General features: G+C 37.6%; 2 protein-coding genes and 1 pseudogene across 2 annotated transcripts in view; 1 reads left to right on the top strand and 2 right to left on the bottom strand.

Annotated features, from left to right (window-relative positions):
- Window positions 1–6,301: 6,301 nt before the first annotated feature.
- TOMM5 (translocase of outer mitochondrial membrane 5) lies at window positions 6,302–8,295 on the top strand. Its single transcript, XM_070938502.1, has 2 exons — window positions 6,302–6,476; window positions 7,873–8,295. Exons 1-2 carry the CDS (start codon window positions 6,356–6,358, stop codon window positions 7,905–7,907), a joined length of 156 nt encoding a protein of 51 aa, XP_070794603.1. The 5' UTR covers window positions 6,302–6,355; the 3' UTR covers window positions 7,908–8,295.
- On the bottom strand, window positions 6,941–7,092 carry LOC139313550 (U2 spliceosomal RNA; annotated as a pseudogene).
- A 1,382-nt stretch (window positions 8,296–9,677) lies between the features above and the next one.
- Window positions 9,678–17,795, bottom strand: part of IGFBPL1 (insulin like growth factor binding protein like 1) — a 51,604-nt gene continuing 43,486 nt past the window's right edge. Inside the window, exons 2-5 of the mRNA XM_070938501.1 lie at window positions 15,686–15,795; window positions 13,963–14,079; window positions 12,517–12,670; window positions 9,678–10,940 (exon numbers count right to left, since the gene is read on the bottom strand). Coding sequence (XP_070794602.1) covers window positions 12,521–12,670; window positions 13,963–14,079; window positions 15,686–15,795 — 377 coding nt within the window. The 3' untranslated portion in view covers window positions 9,678–10,940; window positions 12,517–12,520. The remainder of the gene's footprint in view (window positions 10,941–12,516; window positions 12,671–13,962; window positions 14,080–15,685; window positions 15,796–17,795) is intronic.

The raw sequence follows: 17,795 nt of genomic DNA, 5'->3' as shown, positions 1-17,795 counted from the left end.
CCTAAATATACTTGCTCAGGAAAACTGAATTACCATCAGTGGAGAATAGATGTAGCACAGGCTGAACTGTTGCGTTCTTGGTGTTTTCTGAATTTGCTTCTCTTCCTGCAGAACATTTCATGACCAAACTATGTAGTATAAGTTCATGGGACAATGGAGCTTACTGTTATATGTCATAACTTGTCACTCATGCATTGGTCATCTAATGGCTTGAGTACTACAATGCAATCTACAGGGGACTGCCCTTGAAGATTACCTAGAAGTTTCAAATGCCCCAAGAAACAATGCTGTGGGCAATAATGAGCATACTTTGTTATGCCTATGTAACACCTCTACTTTGCGAGCTCCAGTGGCTTTTGGGTGTGATTCAAATTATTGGTCATTACTTATATAAGCTGTACTTGACCTGGGGTCTGATTACATGAGAGAGTGCCTGGTTCCCATAATATCTGCCTGCTTGATACAATCTGGCAAGTTTGTTGTGCTCTGGGTTCCTTAAACAAATTTTTCTTAAAGTACTCTTGAAGTACAGCTTCTTTGTAGCAGTGCTTGTCCTCTGGAATAAGGTTCCCCCACAAGATTCCTCTAACTTTCTACTTAAGCTTTTATTGCTCTAATCTAGACAGTTCAGAAACCCCAATTTCTCTCAGAAATACAGTTCCTAAGAACAACTACATCTCAATCACCCATCCAATTGACATATCAATCAGAATGTCAGCAGGATCACTAGGTGTAAAAGTTCAAAGACCTGACTTTTCCTGATTCACCTGGGATCTATTAGTCTTCTTGGCAGCACCATATTAATCAGTTCTTTATCTTGCAGTGCTTCCAAAATCTAAAATATTTAAATGCTAACAAGTAATAATTTGACTACTTCTGTATTGCTAGCAGAAACCAAATGGAACAACAGTAAAAAAAACCCCTATTAAACTGTTGTAAATCAAGGACTACCTATATGGTGTCACTGTATTTAAAAACACAATAAAATCTCACCTTTTAACAGTACTTCTCCATGTCTGTTAGATATACTTTAAAAAATGCATTTCATCTTTGCAAATAACATCTTTGCATTATTTCATACCACTCTACTATCAAAGTTTTCCAGTTTCAGTTCTTCCAGTTTATAAGGATGTCAGTTTTGCAGGTATTATAATTAATTTTGAGAGCCAGTTGGTTTCAGTGGTTAAAGGCATCAATCTAGAAACTGGGATACCTGGCTTCTAATCCTGTCTTAAGCACAGCTGGCTGACTTGGGCAGTCTTTCTCTCTCAGCTCTAGAAAGAAGGCAAGGGCAAGCTATTTCTGAAAATCTTGTCAAAAAAACCTGCATAATTTGTCCAAACAAGTAAGTTAGGACTGACTTAAAGATCTATCTATCTATCTATCTATCTATCTATCTATCTATCTATCTATCTATCTATTACCACCTAGTTATCTAGCTATCTGCACACCATAATTAACATGTAACCTATCTAAGAGGACGAAGAAATTTTAAATTGTCTCCAAAATATCTATTAAAAAATTTACATTTTATCTGAAAAGATGACTTTTAATTTCAAAGTTGATTCTTGATTATAATAAATTGAAACTGGAAAGAGGAGCAACACACCAATAGAAATTCAGCACACTGATGCTTTGTCAACCCAGACAGACTTGCTGGTTCTCAGAATCCAATCCTGGGAACTTTTCTTTCCCCAAGTAATACATGCAGGCGGAAAATGTTGTGCTTATGAATATGTATGTATATTCATCAGAAAAAGCTGTATTTCAGAAAAGGTCAGGACAAGGCACTCCAAAATACAATAATGAAATAACCAAGGATTAAAATTTCTTCACTGTGAAAGCATCCCATTTATAAAAATAATTGATCCTGCATGAGGATGTACAGAATATTCCTCCCTGCTTCCAGTAGAAACAACAAAAAAGAAGAAGGGAAAAAAAGGAGTGAAAACAGGTTAGGGTAACAGGTAGCTGCCCTGGAAAGATACTAGATAGAGATAAAATCAGAAAAGTTATCTGGACAGGAAACACAACAAAAGATTGAAATGTGTATATTTTCCAAATAATCCATGTTCTTCAGCAAGTATGTCTACAGTCACTTGCACCTCTCGTTCTTTCTCTTCTCCTTAACATTTGCTTCTATTCTTCTCAGTTGATATAGGATAATATCTCCCTGCATGCAATTCACAAATAATTATTCTGGAGAAAAAGACTTAAATTCTTTATGGAATTTGGCAATCATAATCATCATTCTATTTCTCTGTTGCTCTTCTTATTGAAGCTCAGAAAAATTTAGAAAAGGATTTTGAAAACTGTGAAAGAAAAGCATTAATAGTAAAAGAAACTATTTGAAGGTCAATAAAAAAAATAGAATTAGGTTAATTTAAAATAAAACCATTTAGGAGGCATCCAGATTGCACTGATCTGCAGTTTTTATTAAGAGAGAACATTAGTAAAGATATGGAAAATAAAAATATAAAGTATAAAAATAGTGTATGTTGAGGGGAAAAAATCAAAATCCATAATAGTGATAGCTTTATTATACCAACTGAACAAAATCACTGCAAAACGTGTTACAGAAAAACATGGCTGGTTTTATAACCGTTTTACATTGTTTATATTTTAGATGATACGGACAACAACTTTTAGACTTCCAAACTGGATTTTACAATCTGCAAAACAGGTTTAGATATATTGCAAAACAGCTTGACCAAATCCTGTTAGAAAGAAGCAAGCAAATGCCTATGAAATCACCATTTCTGAAAATAGAAATTCAGCTCATTTTTCTCCCATCCCATTATGGTACATACAATTCTAGGATGGTAGAAAACATAAGAGAAATCAACATCATTGCTAGATATAATTTATTATTTTTGGCAACAAAGGTGAATTAAGGCTAATTGGTCAAGTGTGGCTCCTTGTTTGAAAAATGTAGTGTGCCCTAATTCTAGCCACAGAAAATGACTAGAATAAGAGAGACATTCTAGCATTTAATGAGGTGTTTTCAGAATTTATATTTGAAAGGTTCTTCAATTCACCTAGTCTATCAGACACTTTGATTTTTTTGTGTGTGCTTATCTCTTAGTATCATCTCCTTTCATCTTAGCAGTAAATGTCACAGCTCTGTGAGCTGTCTGTAGAAGCTCTCTACTCCTCCACTATGTTCTCCCAAAGGCCTAACTTTCTGGTTCTGCAGCACTTCTAATTTTTGCCAACTGAATGAGTGGGAATGAATTATACATAAACATTAATTGCCAATGTATGAATACTGCTTCCTAGATCTTCCTGTCTTTCTCTATTTGAATGCCCACCTGATGTTCTCAGCAGTGACAAAGCATTTTTAGGATACCACACAAATTTCAGAGAGACCCTCAAGCAGTGAGAAGGCAAACCTTGAAGTTTGCACAGCAAACTTTACACCCAACACGTACATGTTGCATTCAACTCCCAAATCTCAACCTGGTGTTGGAAGAAATGTCCATTTGGGTTCAGTTCCAAGTGGGGGGAAAAGACACTGGAAACATGAAGACTGTTTGGAAAGATGGTTTAATGGTGGAAGAGAGACACACAGAGAGAGATTTATACCCTCTGTTCGGCTTTGAATTTGAACTTGTATTCTGATTGGTTCTCAGACTCCCATGGGGCCATGCAGTGGTAACTCTGTAGGTGTCTTAAGTCCCAAGCTTAGTTGAGCCTTGCTGGGTGATGATGTAATGAAGGGCCTTTGAGCAATTCCTATTATGGCTCTGCTTGAAGGAGGTAGGTCTTTGTTATGCAGATTAGATTGGCCCAAGCCTTAATGACCCATTAACAAAGGTGGGGTAGGGGAACTCCTGAGTTTCTGCCTCCCTTTTAGGGGAAATATTCTGCCCTTTTAGTATTTCCTAAAACATCTCATTTTCCTAGGAGAGGAGTGGGTGCTAACTTCCTACACTGGGAAAGCTAGAAAAGAGTTATACCTTCTCTAGCAGTCATGTGCTTCTCCTTCCCATATTCCTGTAAAGCATAGAATCAAAGGTAACCTGACTATTACATCAGAGTGAGGCCCCAAATTCTGAGCCTTTTTTCATTAACTATTTGTAGAACCACTAGAATGGCCTAGCAACCCCAGTTTTAACTCTTGTCCTCATAGCTTTGTTTCTTCCCTGCTATTTTCTATGCCCCAAACCATATAGCAGGGTAACAAGAGTTAGGAGAATGAATTCCTATATTGATTGTCCTTTCAGATGCTCCAACAAGCATTGGGTTTTATTAATGATTGCTTGTAGTATAAAGCTCCTAGTCAGAGATCACTGATTCTTCAATCAACCAGCTGCCCGATTCTTGTTTTACAATAATTTTTATTAAATAAGTTTTAAGATAATTATTTATTTATTTATTTATTTATTTATTTTATCAGATTTATATGCAATACAAATTTTGGAAAAAAGAATAAAGTTAGTAGTAAGTGAATAAATGAAAAAGATGCAATAAAAGAAAAAGAAAGAAAGAAAAAAAAGGAAAAAAAGTTATAATGAGTTGGCTTGCAACCCGTGATTTTTTTTCAGGAAAAAGTCCAAACGATATTTCCAATGACTTCCAATAAATGTAGTTATTGTCCTTGTCCTAATCAGGAAAATCATTTCTGCTAATTATGTCATCTTAGCCAACTATCCCATTATATTTCAGTTTTTTTCCCCATTTTTGTACATGTAATAGTCTTGCAGCAGTTATCATACACAAATACAGTCCCCTAATCCTAAACTTTTTCAACAGCATAAGTGGGTGAAACTGAGGAAGATGGTTGTCATTTTAAATGTTCAATCATATTTTGTAATACTTGATGTAGCATTGGTGGGATTTAAAATGGTGAACAGTTCTCCTCCCCCCCCCCCGCCCCCCCAGAATTAGAAGTTGCTGCTTGAGGATCTTCACTGCTTAAGGATCTTCAGTGTGGCAGCCCTACTGAGAAGCATTCTGCCTGCAGTTTGGAGCCAGAGACATTCCTTTCCTCTTTGTAAATTGGGTGGCAGGCAATGCCATATTATTAGATGGAGAGAGATGTGAAGCAGCCGATTTTAGATGACATTAAAAATAGTGATGATGGTAAAGACGATTTGCTGTCATGGATGAAATGAGGTTCTTCCCAATCAAATAGTTACTGTTTGTTGTTCTTTTGAGGGTAGCAAAATGTCTTGGGCCAATTCTGAACAATGCCTGAGCAGTAGCTGCTACAGAAATGTCCATTAATGTCTCATTGATTATCATTGCAAGCATCCAGAATGAAGTCCATATTTTGTCACAATCCAGTTATGGCCAGTTATAGCCAGTTATATTAAAGTGTTCACACTGGGTTGGGCAAACCTATTCTGCAGGTAATTTGTGATCAAGATCACCAGGATGATGGAATTGTTTTCCAATTTGCTATCTGTCAAACTGGCTACATCTATAGATGGATTGGGTAGGTCTCATGTGTGCTTTATTCTATATCTAGAATTCTTTACTTTATCATTATTTATTTATTTATTTATTTATTTATTTATTTATTTAATTAATTAATTAATTAATTGAACTTATATACCGCCCTACTCCCGAAGGACTCAGGGTGGTGAACAGCCATAGAATAAAACATATAAATACAAAATTTAAAATAAAATAAAACGAATTAAATAATTTGGCTGAAAATCTCTTCCTTTTATTCTTGTAAACAGAAGAAAACAAAGACAAGCTCTGGCACACGAGGATAGTATTTTTTTCAGTCTCAACTTCCCAATCTATGTGCCAAATAGTTATTGCAATTTGCAGCATACTGTTGGCTATAACATTGTAATGTTTGTTTTTTTCCCCCTAGCAAAAGTATTATAAAAGTGTAGTTAGAGCACCTTTGCGATTATTTTTTTTATTGCAGATCGAAGCAGGAACCGAAATGTTGCAGCTTAGTAAGGCTGCAATAAACCCGCCCTTCCAATTTTAATTTTCCTGTGCAGAGAACAGGAAAAAAAAAGTTTACAAGAGACAGACGGCGGGGCTATTTCACATAATAAGGAAACTATGAGAGAGGAAAAGACGAAACGTTAAAAATCAGAAGAAGAAGAAAAAATCACTTGCGATTTTCTACCAGCCTTAAAGAGACTTTGTTTCATCTCTTAGGATCAGAACCTTCCTTCGGCTCCGGAACTCAAGGATTGAAAAGCGTTCTGCACCGGAAGTGTAGAAGGAGAACTACTATAGTCTTTCCCTTTGGGCGCCGACCGTAGCAAGAAATTTGTCCCTCAATGACATCCGTAGGGAGGGCGGGGATTATTTCGAGAGGGAGCCCCTGGGTAGTTTTTTCGGCTCAGGGGAGGAGCGGTGGGCGCCGACGGCAGCTGAGACCATGTTCCGCCTTGAGGGTCTGGGGCCAAAGCTGGACCCGGAGGAGCTGAAGCGCAAAATGCGCGAGGACGTTCTCTCTTCGATCCGCAACTTCCTCATCTACGTAGCCGTGCTGCGCATCAGTGAGTGCCTCCCGCGCGCACATCTGGGGCGGCGGCGGCGGCCACGTGCTGGGATTTTCCTCGCTGCAAAGCCGGGATTTAGGAGCGACCTTAACGTTGGGGTGTTTTTTTATACGGGCATACAAGGAGTGGCTATGTAGCATTTCATGCCATTAGAAGATGCGGGGCGGAATGGTGGCTAAGGGGTACTTTGAAGTAGATCCAGAGGGGAATTGGATTCAAGGCAACTCTGGCTCATGGGAGGTCATTGGGGGACCTTTGGCCAGGCATGCCTCGGTGCAGCCCTAGGGGAAAATGGGAAAGGCGGTGCTATGTTTGCTGGTTGGAGTTAAAGCAGATTATTTATTTAAATTTATTGGCTGCCTAATCTCTGATGGGCAAGGGATGAGTTACTCACGCAAGGAATAATACATGCTAATTTGTTTCAAATAAGTAAAGTTAGTATAAATATTTATGTGGCTGTCTTATTTTAAACCAAACTCTGGAGGAATCGCAACCCAAGGATGAAAATAATGTAAAATTTAAAAAAAAACAACAGAAAAATGATAACCAGGAAAACCTGGTGCTGTCGCTAAATTTTCTACACTTGATCTTAGCCAAAAGGCCGAGAAGCGATGTCGCTAAATTTTCTAATGCAGCCCACAACACTTTCCTCCGTTCACATCTTCCATAGCAGAGGTATTAATCCAAGTTCAAATCCAGAGTGTCATTACATGGCAGCAAAAAAGAAAATAAAAAAAGGAAAGATCACTGTAATTTAACAGATGTCTTCATTCTTGCAGCTGAGATATAAGAACACTACTCTGTAATACAGTATTTCATAAAGTCAGTCTTGGACTGGTAGCAGTTCTTTGAACACTGCCAAACTGAGTTCCAACAATAGATACCCAGAAAGTGCAGTAGAGAAAAAAAATCTTTCAATGGGCCTGCTTACCATTTGGCACTTGAGAAATAATGCCCTTCTGTTTTGTTTTGCATTTTGAAAATCTCTCTCTAGTATTTCGCAATTTGTACATCTGTATTACATAACTTTAAAGTTAGGTATTGAATATACACTGATGCCTTCAGAACAATACAGGTGCTCAAGAAGTGGAAAGCTCAAATTTGTTTTCAGTGCAATTGTCTTAAATCTGCTTTTTCAAGATCAGATTGATTAGTGCACTACTACAGAACATCGTGGCTCATCACCATGGGGAAGAAACTAAGTAAAAAAAATATTTACTAGAAAATTTACCATGGTATAGTTACACTTATATAGGACATTCATTGTCAGTTGCCTATACTAAGAGAATACCATCACTTACCATCCTCCTCATTTAGCTAAACTTAAATCAGGAATCGAGATCTAAATGCCTCATTTTGTTTGTTGAGAGCATTATTGTGTTTCTTTCCATAGCTCCATTTGTTTTAAAGAAGCTGGACAGCATATGATAGTAAAAGCTTCAAGGATTGCCTACATGGAAGACCAAGCTGGACTGAATGCTTTTCTAAGAACAGACTATAGACAAGTGACTCCATATTCTAACAGATGGATCCTGAACATTTCCATATGAAGATTATTGAACAGCTGAAAAAGTAAAAATATTTTTTGTCACTTTTCTTTCCGTGTGCCAGACTTGTGTTCTTGCCTTCATGTGGTGCAATCTTTTTCTTATTCTGAGCTTATAATCAGGCCTGATTTCAGAAAGCTACTAAATATGCATTGGAATATAATTATATCTGAAGTGTAAACAGTGATATTGTTGTCACTATAAAGTCTCCATGTAAAACCTTATGGATATATCCTGAAAGATTAAAATAAATGGAGTATATATATTAATGATAGTGTTCTGCAATATTTCCAGTCAGATTAGTTAAACTACTTCTTTCGTACTGCATCCTTTTTGTTAAGTTCTGACACTTAAAGATGAGGAAAAAAAAAACCATACAGCACTGTGCTTGAAGCTTTTCAAAAGATCAAAACCAGGTAATGCTAAATTGAACCAAAAGCAAAGCTGACTACTTTTCCTGTTTTTCTTGTTTGCAATGGCACTCAGTTTTGTTAAGCAATCAAGCAAAAAAAAAGAAAAAGTCATGGAGTAGACAGAACAATTTGGTTATGATTAAAATGTGGGCTCATCTAATGAAGTTGCTTGTCAGGTCAGAGAGCAAAAAAAGGAAGAATACCATAGTGTGATGACTTATACAATCACTGCTGCTAAATGGGGAGATAGGTACTAGTTTAGTCATGACTTTCATATTAAAAACTGGAATTGCGCCTACATTGATGTGCCTGCTCCCTAAAATCTTGATTTGAAATGAACCAAGATCATAGTCAACCTATTGATACTGTCTCCCTTGAGACCAATGAAGAAATTAGATGTAGCTTCAGAAGTTTTCTTTTTTCTTTTTAAATATTAAATTAATGGAGGCTAGGTCAGCCAGATAATCTAACTGGAAGATAGCAGACCTTGGTATCCAGATGCCATTTACAAAAAGCAGACGGTCTCTTTCATATCCATGTCAGCTTCTTCCAGAAACGAGTGACTGGCAGGGGCTTTCATTTCATTCAAAAAGCAGTCCGGGTTATGTGTATGAGGCTGTTTTCCTATTTTGATTTCTCTTAGTGACTTGGTTTCTGTAATTGGTTAGTGACAATTCAAAATGAAATCATGTGAATATATCATGTGAGCATTTCCATAAATGAAAGCAGCCACCAGATGTCAAAGCTAAATAGCAATCATTTTCCTAAGAAAAGTGGTGTGGTCATTTTTAAATAGGAATTTCATTTGTAGTTTCATGATTTTTTGGTCATTTTAAAAATCAGATATGAATTTTTAGGGAAAAGATTCCCCCCCTCCCCCCAGGAATGCCTCTAGGTTCCATCAAAATCTGAGGACTATTTTTGGAAAATAAAAACTAGGTAGCTGAAGTTTAAGGGTTGCTTTGTGTTGAAGTGTACCTACCTAATCAAAATATAAAAGTAAACTCGGGAATGAGAAAATAGAATAACAGGGGTTTGTCTTCTACTAAATGGGTATAAGCATGCAGGAAACTGCAGTTTAATTGCGAGTTTCCATCTTTTCTATTGCATTTCAAAACCTGTCATAACATCTTTTACCTTGGGCAGAGAATACTGCTAGATTAAAGGCATTATTCTATAATAAGACAAGCAACAAAGATGATAAAGATGAAACAGTATGTTCTCAAATTTATTGCACTTTTAAAGATGTAAAAGTATAATAGAGTTGAAAGACTTTGGAGTCTTCTAGTTCAGCGCCCATGTTCAAGAAGGAGACCCTATAGCTGTAATGGCAAACCTATGGCACGCCTGCCACAGGTGGCACATGGAGCCATATCTGTGGACATGCAAGTGTTGCCCTAGCTGAGCTCCAGCACGCATGTGTGTGCCGGCCATCTAATTTTCAGGCCTTCCGGGCCCACCAGAAGTAGGTAAATGGGTCCTTTCCCGGCCTCCGGAGTGGTGGGGAAGGCCATTTTTGCCCTTTTTGCCTGGAGTGGGCAAAAAACGGGCCTACTGGCCATCGCGTGCCAAAAGCAGTGGGAATGCAGGGGGGTCGTGAACGCATGCACAGGGGGGGCGGGGCGCATTGAATTATGGGTATGGACATGTGCACACGTGACACCCCCCCATTCTCCCTGCTTTTGGGATGTGACGACAAAAAGCTTAGCCATCACTGCCCTATAGCATTCTGGAGGGATGTGCGTTTGTTTGTGTGTATTTTATTGACACATGTTGTAGGTTCTATAGGACAGGAGTCCTATTCAGAATCCAGTTCAGAATTTGTAATGCTCAAGTTGATTGCCAATGTATTGATTGAACTGTTGGGCTAACACTGGGGAGACAAGATTCAATTCCACACAAGCCATAAAAACTCAATGGATGACTTTCAACCAGCAATTCACTCAATCTACCCTACAAGTTGTTGTGGTGGTTATGTAATGAAGGGAAGTTCCCGCATAAGGGTCTTGGAAGAAAGATGAATATAAATCTAGCAAATTTCAGTCAAATGGTTAAACTAATGCATTAAAATACAATATTATTTTTGATATTTCTCATTTAGTAGGCCATTTAGTTTTATGGACAAAAATGATGGAGAATCGATTGCTTAGTGAAGGGAGAGCTTCAATGAATATTTTCTCCATGTCTCAATTTTAAATGGCCCTGAATACATTAATGTTTTGCCAGTTAATTTGTTGCTATAGTAAGTTGTAATGTTTCCTAGATGTTACTTAAGCGTGCCAATAAAAACATTTTTTAAAAAAACATGCTTTTATTATGTCTTTGTTCCATACTAACTACATATTCAATATTCATCAAACACTAAAAAGGAGGTACAAATATCACCATTACTCAAGAAAAGATTGAGACAGTGTCTTCTAGTCTTCAGAAAGTAAGAAAGCAATCACTAATCCATTGGTGTCTAGATTGTGTTCAATTCTGATCCCACTGGAGGATGTTTCCTAAACAGATGTGAGGGAAGGAGAGAAAAAAAATAACTTGTGGCATTCACAAATAATATTTATATCCAGTTTTACAGAAAAATAATGTGGAGGCTTCTGATAATTCAGAAGGCTGAATTATCCTTCAGTTACAGACAAATAATTGGTTATAATTCAGTTTATTGCCTCATTCTTGATTGTTCTTTTTCTACACACACTCCTTATGTAACCCACCAATTTTCTTTCTGTGTCCAAAGTGCATAATCATCATCTTTTCACCCCTATCTTTTAGCTCCTATTTTTATCAGACTCTAAAATGCACTTTCTCCTGTTCCACCATATTCCTACCTGCTCTGGTTTTCTGTTTTCCTTTTAAGGTGAAGTGTTAGATTTCAACTTTGGCTAGCATTCACTGATCTTGCTTTGTGTAGCAGCTACAGCCAAAACTATTTGCATAATGTGTATGCAAATGAACGTGGACTGTTTGCAGAATGATAGTCTGGCAGTCATATGCCAGAAAATGTGCATCAACGGCTGTACTTCTCAAACACATGGACTAGTTCTTGGAAAAATGTAGAATACCAGTAGTATCATTAATACTGTAGAGCATGGGTGTCCAACCTTAGCAATTGTGGACTTCAACTCCCAGAATTACCTTGCTGACTAGGGAATTCTGGGAGTTGAAGTCCATAAGTCTCAAAGTTGCCAAGGCTGGACAACCCTGATATAGAGTCTCCATATAAGGAACCACAAATACAGTGAGAAAAAGTTGGCTCACAAGCTGTTATTTTGGCCTATAATAGCATGTTTCTGTGCAGTTAATAGATTAAAGGCACAAACAGTTACAATGCAATAATAAAAAGGGGGTGCTGCTGTCTCCCCCATTTCTTAATTGGAGAAACATATATGCTACCAGGTCCCCTTGTCCTGTTCTCACTACTATCTGGTGAGCATCAAGCAGTTCATTGCTCCAATAAGACTGTCATAGTTTTCTCTCCTTCCTTTTCTGAGAAAGTTAAGTCAACCAATCTGCCTTTACAGGTTTTCTCCATTGAAATCCATCATGCGTATTATGAAGTTGAGGATAACAACCCCCAATTACCCCAAGATAAATCACTGCTGCAAAAGGTCTCATTTCTGAGATGCTTCCATACTTTTAGAGATTAGAATTGAAGGGCCAGCCATATAGTGGCAATTTCCAGCAACATTTTCATAGTTCTTACAATGCCTTGACTTTGCCTATAGTGAAATATACATTCATTCTGCTTGACAGCACTAGGCAATGATACCAACTTAACTTTCTTTTTTGAAAAGTTAGAAATTCAACATACCCAATGTAGGATAAAAGCCTTTCAAAGAATAACTCCTGTAAGGTGAGTTCTGGGGAACATGGTGTGGAAATTGCAGCCATGTGGCTTTAAATGTTCCATGGAAATTAAGATCTATTTGCCTTTACGTTGAAACAGACTTGTAAGCCTCTTTTCCCCTTTTTTGTTCATTTTATTATACCAACTTTGTCTATCAAAAAAAGGCAGGCATTTATATTCATTTAAAAAGGCATTTCTAACAACACGGAAGATAAAGGGATCAAGGTTACCTTGCTACTTCATGTCTTCTGATGCTGGGAAGTGATCCTTCTTATTTTTACTTTGGTGTAGGACTTTAATAGTCCCCTCTGCCTGCGTTTCTCCCACCATATTTGTGGCATGACACTGGTAAACACCCTCGTCATCTTTTGTCAGTGGATTAATCTAGCGGGAAAAGCAAGCACACAAAACATTCTCTCTGGGGGTGTTTTTTCCCTTTGCATACCTATAATCCAGGGGTGGGTTCTACTTACCTTTACTACCGGTTTGCAATGGGAACTCGCGTGCGCATGCTTCTGCGCATGCGCAGATCATCAATTATGACAACCGGGTGGGTGGGCGGAGCCTCCTGCCACTTTTACTACCGGTTCTAAAGAACCGGACAGAACCGGGAGCAACCCACCACTGCTATAATCCCTTTTTATATTGTTTTCAACAGAATCAGGGACTGAAAAACCTCTTCCTGATAGCATCATTTAGTGAATATTTGGGTACAGCAGTTCCTTTGCTATTTAAGAATGATAATTCTTGTGAAATGGTAAGTCCTCTCCTTGTATGCCAGGTATAAATATTACTTTGATCAGTCCAGAACAGACTTGATAATTTCCTGGCAATCAATTGGGAAAAACAGCCTTGTCTACTGTCCCAAAGGTGCTTTTTTTCAAGAGGCAACTGTACTTTCTGGTTTTTCTTTGAAGACCTTTTGCTTCTCATCCAAGAAGCTTCTTGAGCTGAAGAAGCTTCTTGGATGAGAAGTGAAACGTCTTCAAAGAAAAACCAGAAAGTACAGTTGCCTCTTGAAAAAAAGCACCGTTGGGACAACCATGACCTGGATGTCTGAGAATCTCCATAAACCTTGTCTACTGCATTGCTTATTATTTCAAGGTATACAGCTCCTATAGAATTAGTAGTAAATATTACATTAAAATCCAATATAATCAGCTGCAATCATCAAAAGTAAAGGCTGAAAAGGGTAGGATCATGATGATAGGAATAAATGGAATGAGACTTCCATCAAAAAAAAAAAGGAAACAAAATGAAATAAAGAGAAGAAACCATATTGGAGGGGCTACTAGATTGATAGCAAACTCCAGCTTCCCCCTCACTCCTTGCTTCCCCACCCACCCAACTTTTATTCTCATATCGCTCTATCCTTGCTTTTTTTCCCATTGTTTATTATATTGTTCCTTTACTTTCCTACTGTTATATTTACACTTTTCATTTCTTCATTTTTGTTGTTGTAAGCTGCCTAGAGTAGCCCCACGGTGAGATAGGTGGTGAATAAATTTGACAAATAAATTTGGCTTTTATACCACAAGTCGCTGGGTTTAATCACGCTCACTGATGACATACAATCCTGATGGACCATTCACCAAAGAAATGAGATCCTACACATAAAAATCATTCCATGTCCCAGTAGCTGTCCCATTACAAATTGCCCCTTCTGACATACTTACCAAAACCCAACCTGTGCTCTCATGCTTAGAAGGACCACCTCTAACCTGAACAGCCATGTTAACTCTGTCTCCAGGCAATTCTTCTAAGAGCCTAACTCCCTTTGGGGACTCAGTGACCTGTGGGATTTAACCAAGACAGCATATTTGAAAGAGATTCATTGGCTTAAAATTATGTATATGTTTTATTTAAACATTTGTGTATAACAATTTTTATTTCAAAAAATCTTGAGGCTTTGTTTAATGGAGAATATTTTGAAGCTCAGAGTTGAAATGAAAGTTCCTTGGTGCTCTCTGAGCTTAGTTATTTTCTTGCTTTGTTTAATATTACGGTCTCATTATAACCTTACATTCCAATATCCTAAGACACTTTAGTGGATGTGGTGGCTCAGTGGCTAAGATGCTGAGCTTGTCGATCGAAAGGTTGGCAGTTCAGCGGTTCGAATCCCTAGTGCCACGTAACGGGCTGAGCTCCCGTTACTTGTTCCAGCTTCTGCTAACCTAGCAGTTCGAAAGCACGTAAAAAATGCAAGTAGAAAAATAGAGACCACCTTTGGTGGGAAGGTAACAGCGTTCTGTGCACCTTTGGCGTTTAGTCATGCCAGACACATGACCATGGAGACGTCTTCAGACAGCGCTGGCTCTTCGGCTTTGAAATGGAGATGAGCACCGCCCCCTAGAGTCGGGAATGACTAGCACATATGTGCGAGGGGAACCTTTACCTTTACCTTTAAGACACTTTATTTGCTATAGCTGTCATATTCCTTTTCCTAGCCTACCATTACTCAAGACTCCCCTTTCCTGGGAGGCTTAGCCATCTAATATATGATGAACAGTTGGAGGCCCCTGAACCATTTTTTGCATCCTCAGAGCTTCTTCTGGTATCGGCTGCCAAAAATCAAGAGCATCATGAGAAAGGAAACACAAGGCATTTGTTGTGCAAGTCCTAAAATAGCCATAATGCAAAGATTTATTTAAAAATAATAGAGAAGCCTTGCCATACACATCTTGTATCATTATCTCACCCACTGCAATCCTTCAGCTACCCAAAAAATGGTACTGACTGCTGATCCAACAAAAAGGGTGAGAATTTACCTCTGTCATGACAGTCTCTTCTAACATTATATATTCAAGAATAAACAGAGCTCACTGAATTTAAAATATATTTTATCTTCAGGATCTAAATGCTTTTGTCAGCTCCAGCTAATTAAGGGTAAAGAAAAACTGTTAATAATAATACATCCAATTAAAGGGCTACTCTGCACTCCTGCAGGATTTTAATGGAACCTTTAAGATCCATTCTATGAATACCTCTATATCCTGTAGTACAGTGGACTAAAGCACTGTTATTAACATCTGCTGCTTGCAATTACTGCAAGTTCAAATCTCACCAGGCTCAAGGTTGACTCAGCCTTCCATCCTTTCTAAGGTAGGTGAAATGAGGACCCGGATTGTGGGGGCAATAAGCTGACTTTGTATAAATATATAAAAGTATGAAGGCTATTACTTAACGCATTGTAAGCCACCCTGAGTCTCCGGAGAAGGGCAGCATATAAATTAAAGATTAAAAAAAAAATTGTGTTGTGGGTTCTAGAAGATCCAGGATCAACTGAATATAGATCACAACCTATTCTGTAAGTAAGATACTGCTTGAGTCAGAAGTACGCCTGGCATGGATGTAGCTGCCTGATTCAGCCAACTGCATTTAGAAGGACCCTTAACCTACTTTCTTCCAAGTGATGATTGGTGTTGGAACTGCTTTCACCTCACAGGACAGATAGACCTGGGCTCCAGTTACATTGTGAATCCTTTTCGGTGGCACAACTATAGCAGGAGCTGTAAGAAACAGAGATATATAGCATTTTAGAATTACAGGTAGTCCTCAACTCCTCAACAGTTCATTTAGTGACCGTTCAAAGTTACAACAGCACTAAAAAAAGTGACTTATGACCATTTTTCACAATTACAGCCTTTGCAGCATCCCCGTGATCATGTGATCAAAATTCAGATGCTTGGTAACTGGTTCGTATTTATGACGGTTGCTGTGTCCCAAGATCATGTGATCGCCTTTTGCGACCTTCTCCCAAGCAAAATCAATGGGGAAGACAGGCTCACTTAATGAACGGCTTACTAATCAACTGTAGTGATTCACTTAACAACTGAGGCAAGAAAAGTCGTAAAATGGGGCAAAACTCACTTCACAAACGTCTCACTTAACAACAGAAATTTGGGGCTTAATTGTGGTTGTAAGTTGAAGACTACCTGTACTGTGCCTCTATTTGGAAATAGAAACATTTGAAAGTTGCACTTTTTAGCTTTGTGAGTTTTTCATGGAATAGAGATAATAAAAATAGTTCCCTTAGTGGATGGTTGTCAGTTTAATTCTTTGCACTAATATCACTACTTTAAAATAAATTCAAGTGCCTTAAAGTTATATTTCATTTGGAAATATAGCATGGAAATATAATGCTTAACGATTTGTGAAGAACAATCTGGAGCCCTGTAAAGAATTTGGATTCTTGAGTGGCATATAAATTACTACTATATATCTCTTTCATTGTCCCTTCTTCTGAGATACTTGTAGAGATGCATCAGGAAACACAAAGACAATTTAAGAAAAAAAGCTGCAGTTGTCCAGGATGTGGTGCTGTTGCTCTTTCGTGGAATTCAATGGTGCTTCTTCATGAAGACTTTCTTAACTATTCAAAGTCCTTCTTGTGCAAGAAAATTTCAAGGTCTGAAAAAAACCAGACTCTTAAAAAATGTGAATGAAGGATGAACATGATTACAGATGTACAAAGCAAGAATCCCAGAAGCACCCGATCTGCACCATTATGCAACATTTGAGTTTTAGGGAATTGAATTATGCTCTAATTTGATCTGATCCTGGTAAGAAAAAAAAATCTTTGAAATGGAACATTCAGTCTGCTAGTAAAACAGTCCACACTCCATTAAATGCAGAAACAAACAATCTGGGATTTTCAGATATTGCTTGAATTCAACTCCCAAGAGCTCTAAACAGTATAGCTAATGCTGGGACTTCTGGGAATTGTAGTGAAGCAACTTCCAATTTCCTAATACTAAATAATGATTCAAAGAAGGTAAACTGGAACTTATTTTTCAAGGTTTCAAACAGCTTAAATGGTTTGTAAAAAAAATCTTTAAAATATTATTTAATATTTTAAAGTACATAAATTTTAAATAATTTGTTAACTTTGATAAAGATTTAAGAATACAATGCTTCTGATGCATCTATCCTAATCTAATCTAATCTAATCTAATCTAATCTAATCTAATCTAATCTAATCTAATCTATCAATGTTTGTATGTTACTAAATATTATCTTAGTAAAAATGTAATTCTAAATCTCTAAGATTAACAGGCTTAGTGATTTTAAAACTATGAAAACACACATTCCTCATTCAACCATGTTCTATTTGACTGGGTGACTTTTGGGCCAGTGAGTGTCTTTGAATCTACTATTGAAATAATTAAATGCAAGAAATATTCTGCTACGCACCCCCAAAGAAAAAATAGAATGGAATGAACAGCTGTTTTATAGTAATTCTTCATTCTATGCACGCAAAGGATTTTTAATAATTTTAATATCAGGATTTTTCAGCGTTATCTTCTGAAGGCTGGGTGGGGTGGGGGAGTTCCAAAGCCAAAATATGCACGGTTTTCTATATTGGAAAGAATCATAACTCCATATTTTTGTTTATTCTCAAGTCTCTTTTGGTTCTGGGACACACAGGACCAGTTGTCAACAACTGTTCTTTACATTTTATTTGGTAGAAGTGAAAATGGAATAAATATACATCCCGGGAGTAGTGACT

Source organism: Pituophis catenifer, unplaced genomic scaffold (assembly GCF_029215685.1).
Source record: "Pituophis catenifer annectens isolate HBS135680 unplaced genomic scaffold, rPitCat1.0.hap2 SCAF_2, whole genome shotgun sequence".
Classification (NCBI taxonomy): domain Eukaryota; kingdom Metazoa; phylum Chordata; class Lepidosauria; order Squamata; family Colubridae; genus Pituophis; species Pituophis catenifer.
Note: the sequence above shows the minus strand (reverse complement) of the source record. Positions and strands in the feature narration are given on the sequence as shown.

What these genes read in the sequence shown, in the direction of transcription:
- TOMM5 (XM_070938502.1), top strand. Translation starts at nt 6,356, where the DNA reads ATGTTCCGCCTTGAGGGTCTGGGGCCAAAGCTGGACCCGGAGGAGCTG. An exon ending in CGTAGCCGTGCTGCGCATCA is followed by an intron (nt 6,477 to 7,872) that starts GTGAGTGCCTCC and finishes TTCTTTCCATAG; the next exon opens with CTCCATTTGTTTTAAAGAAG.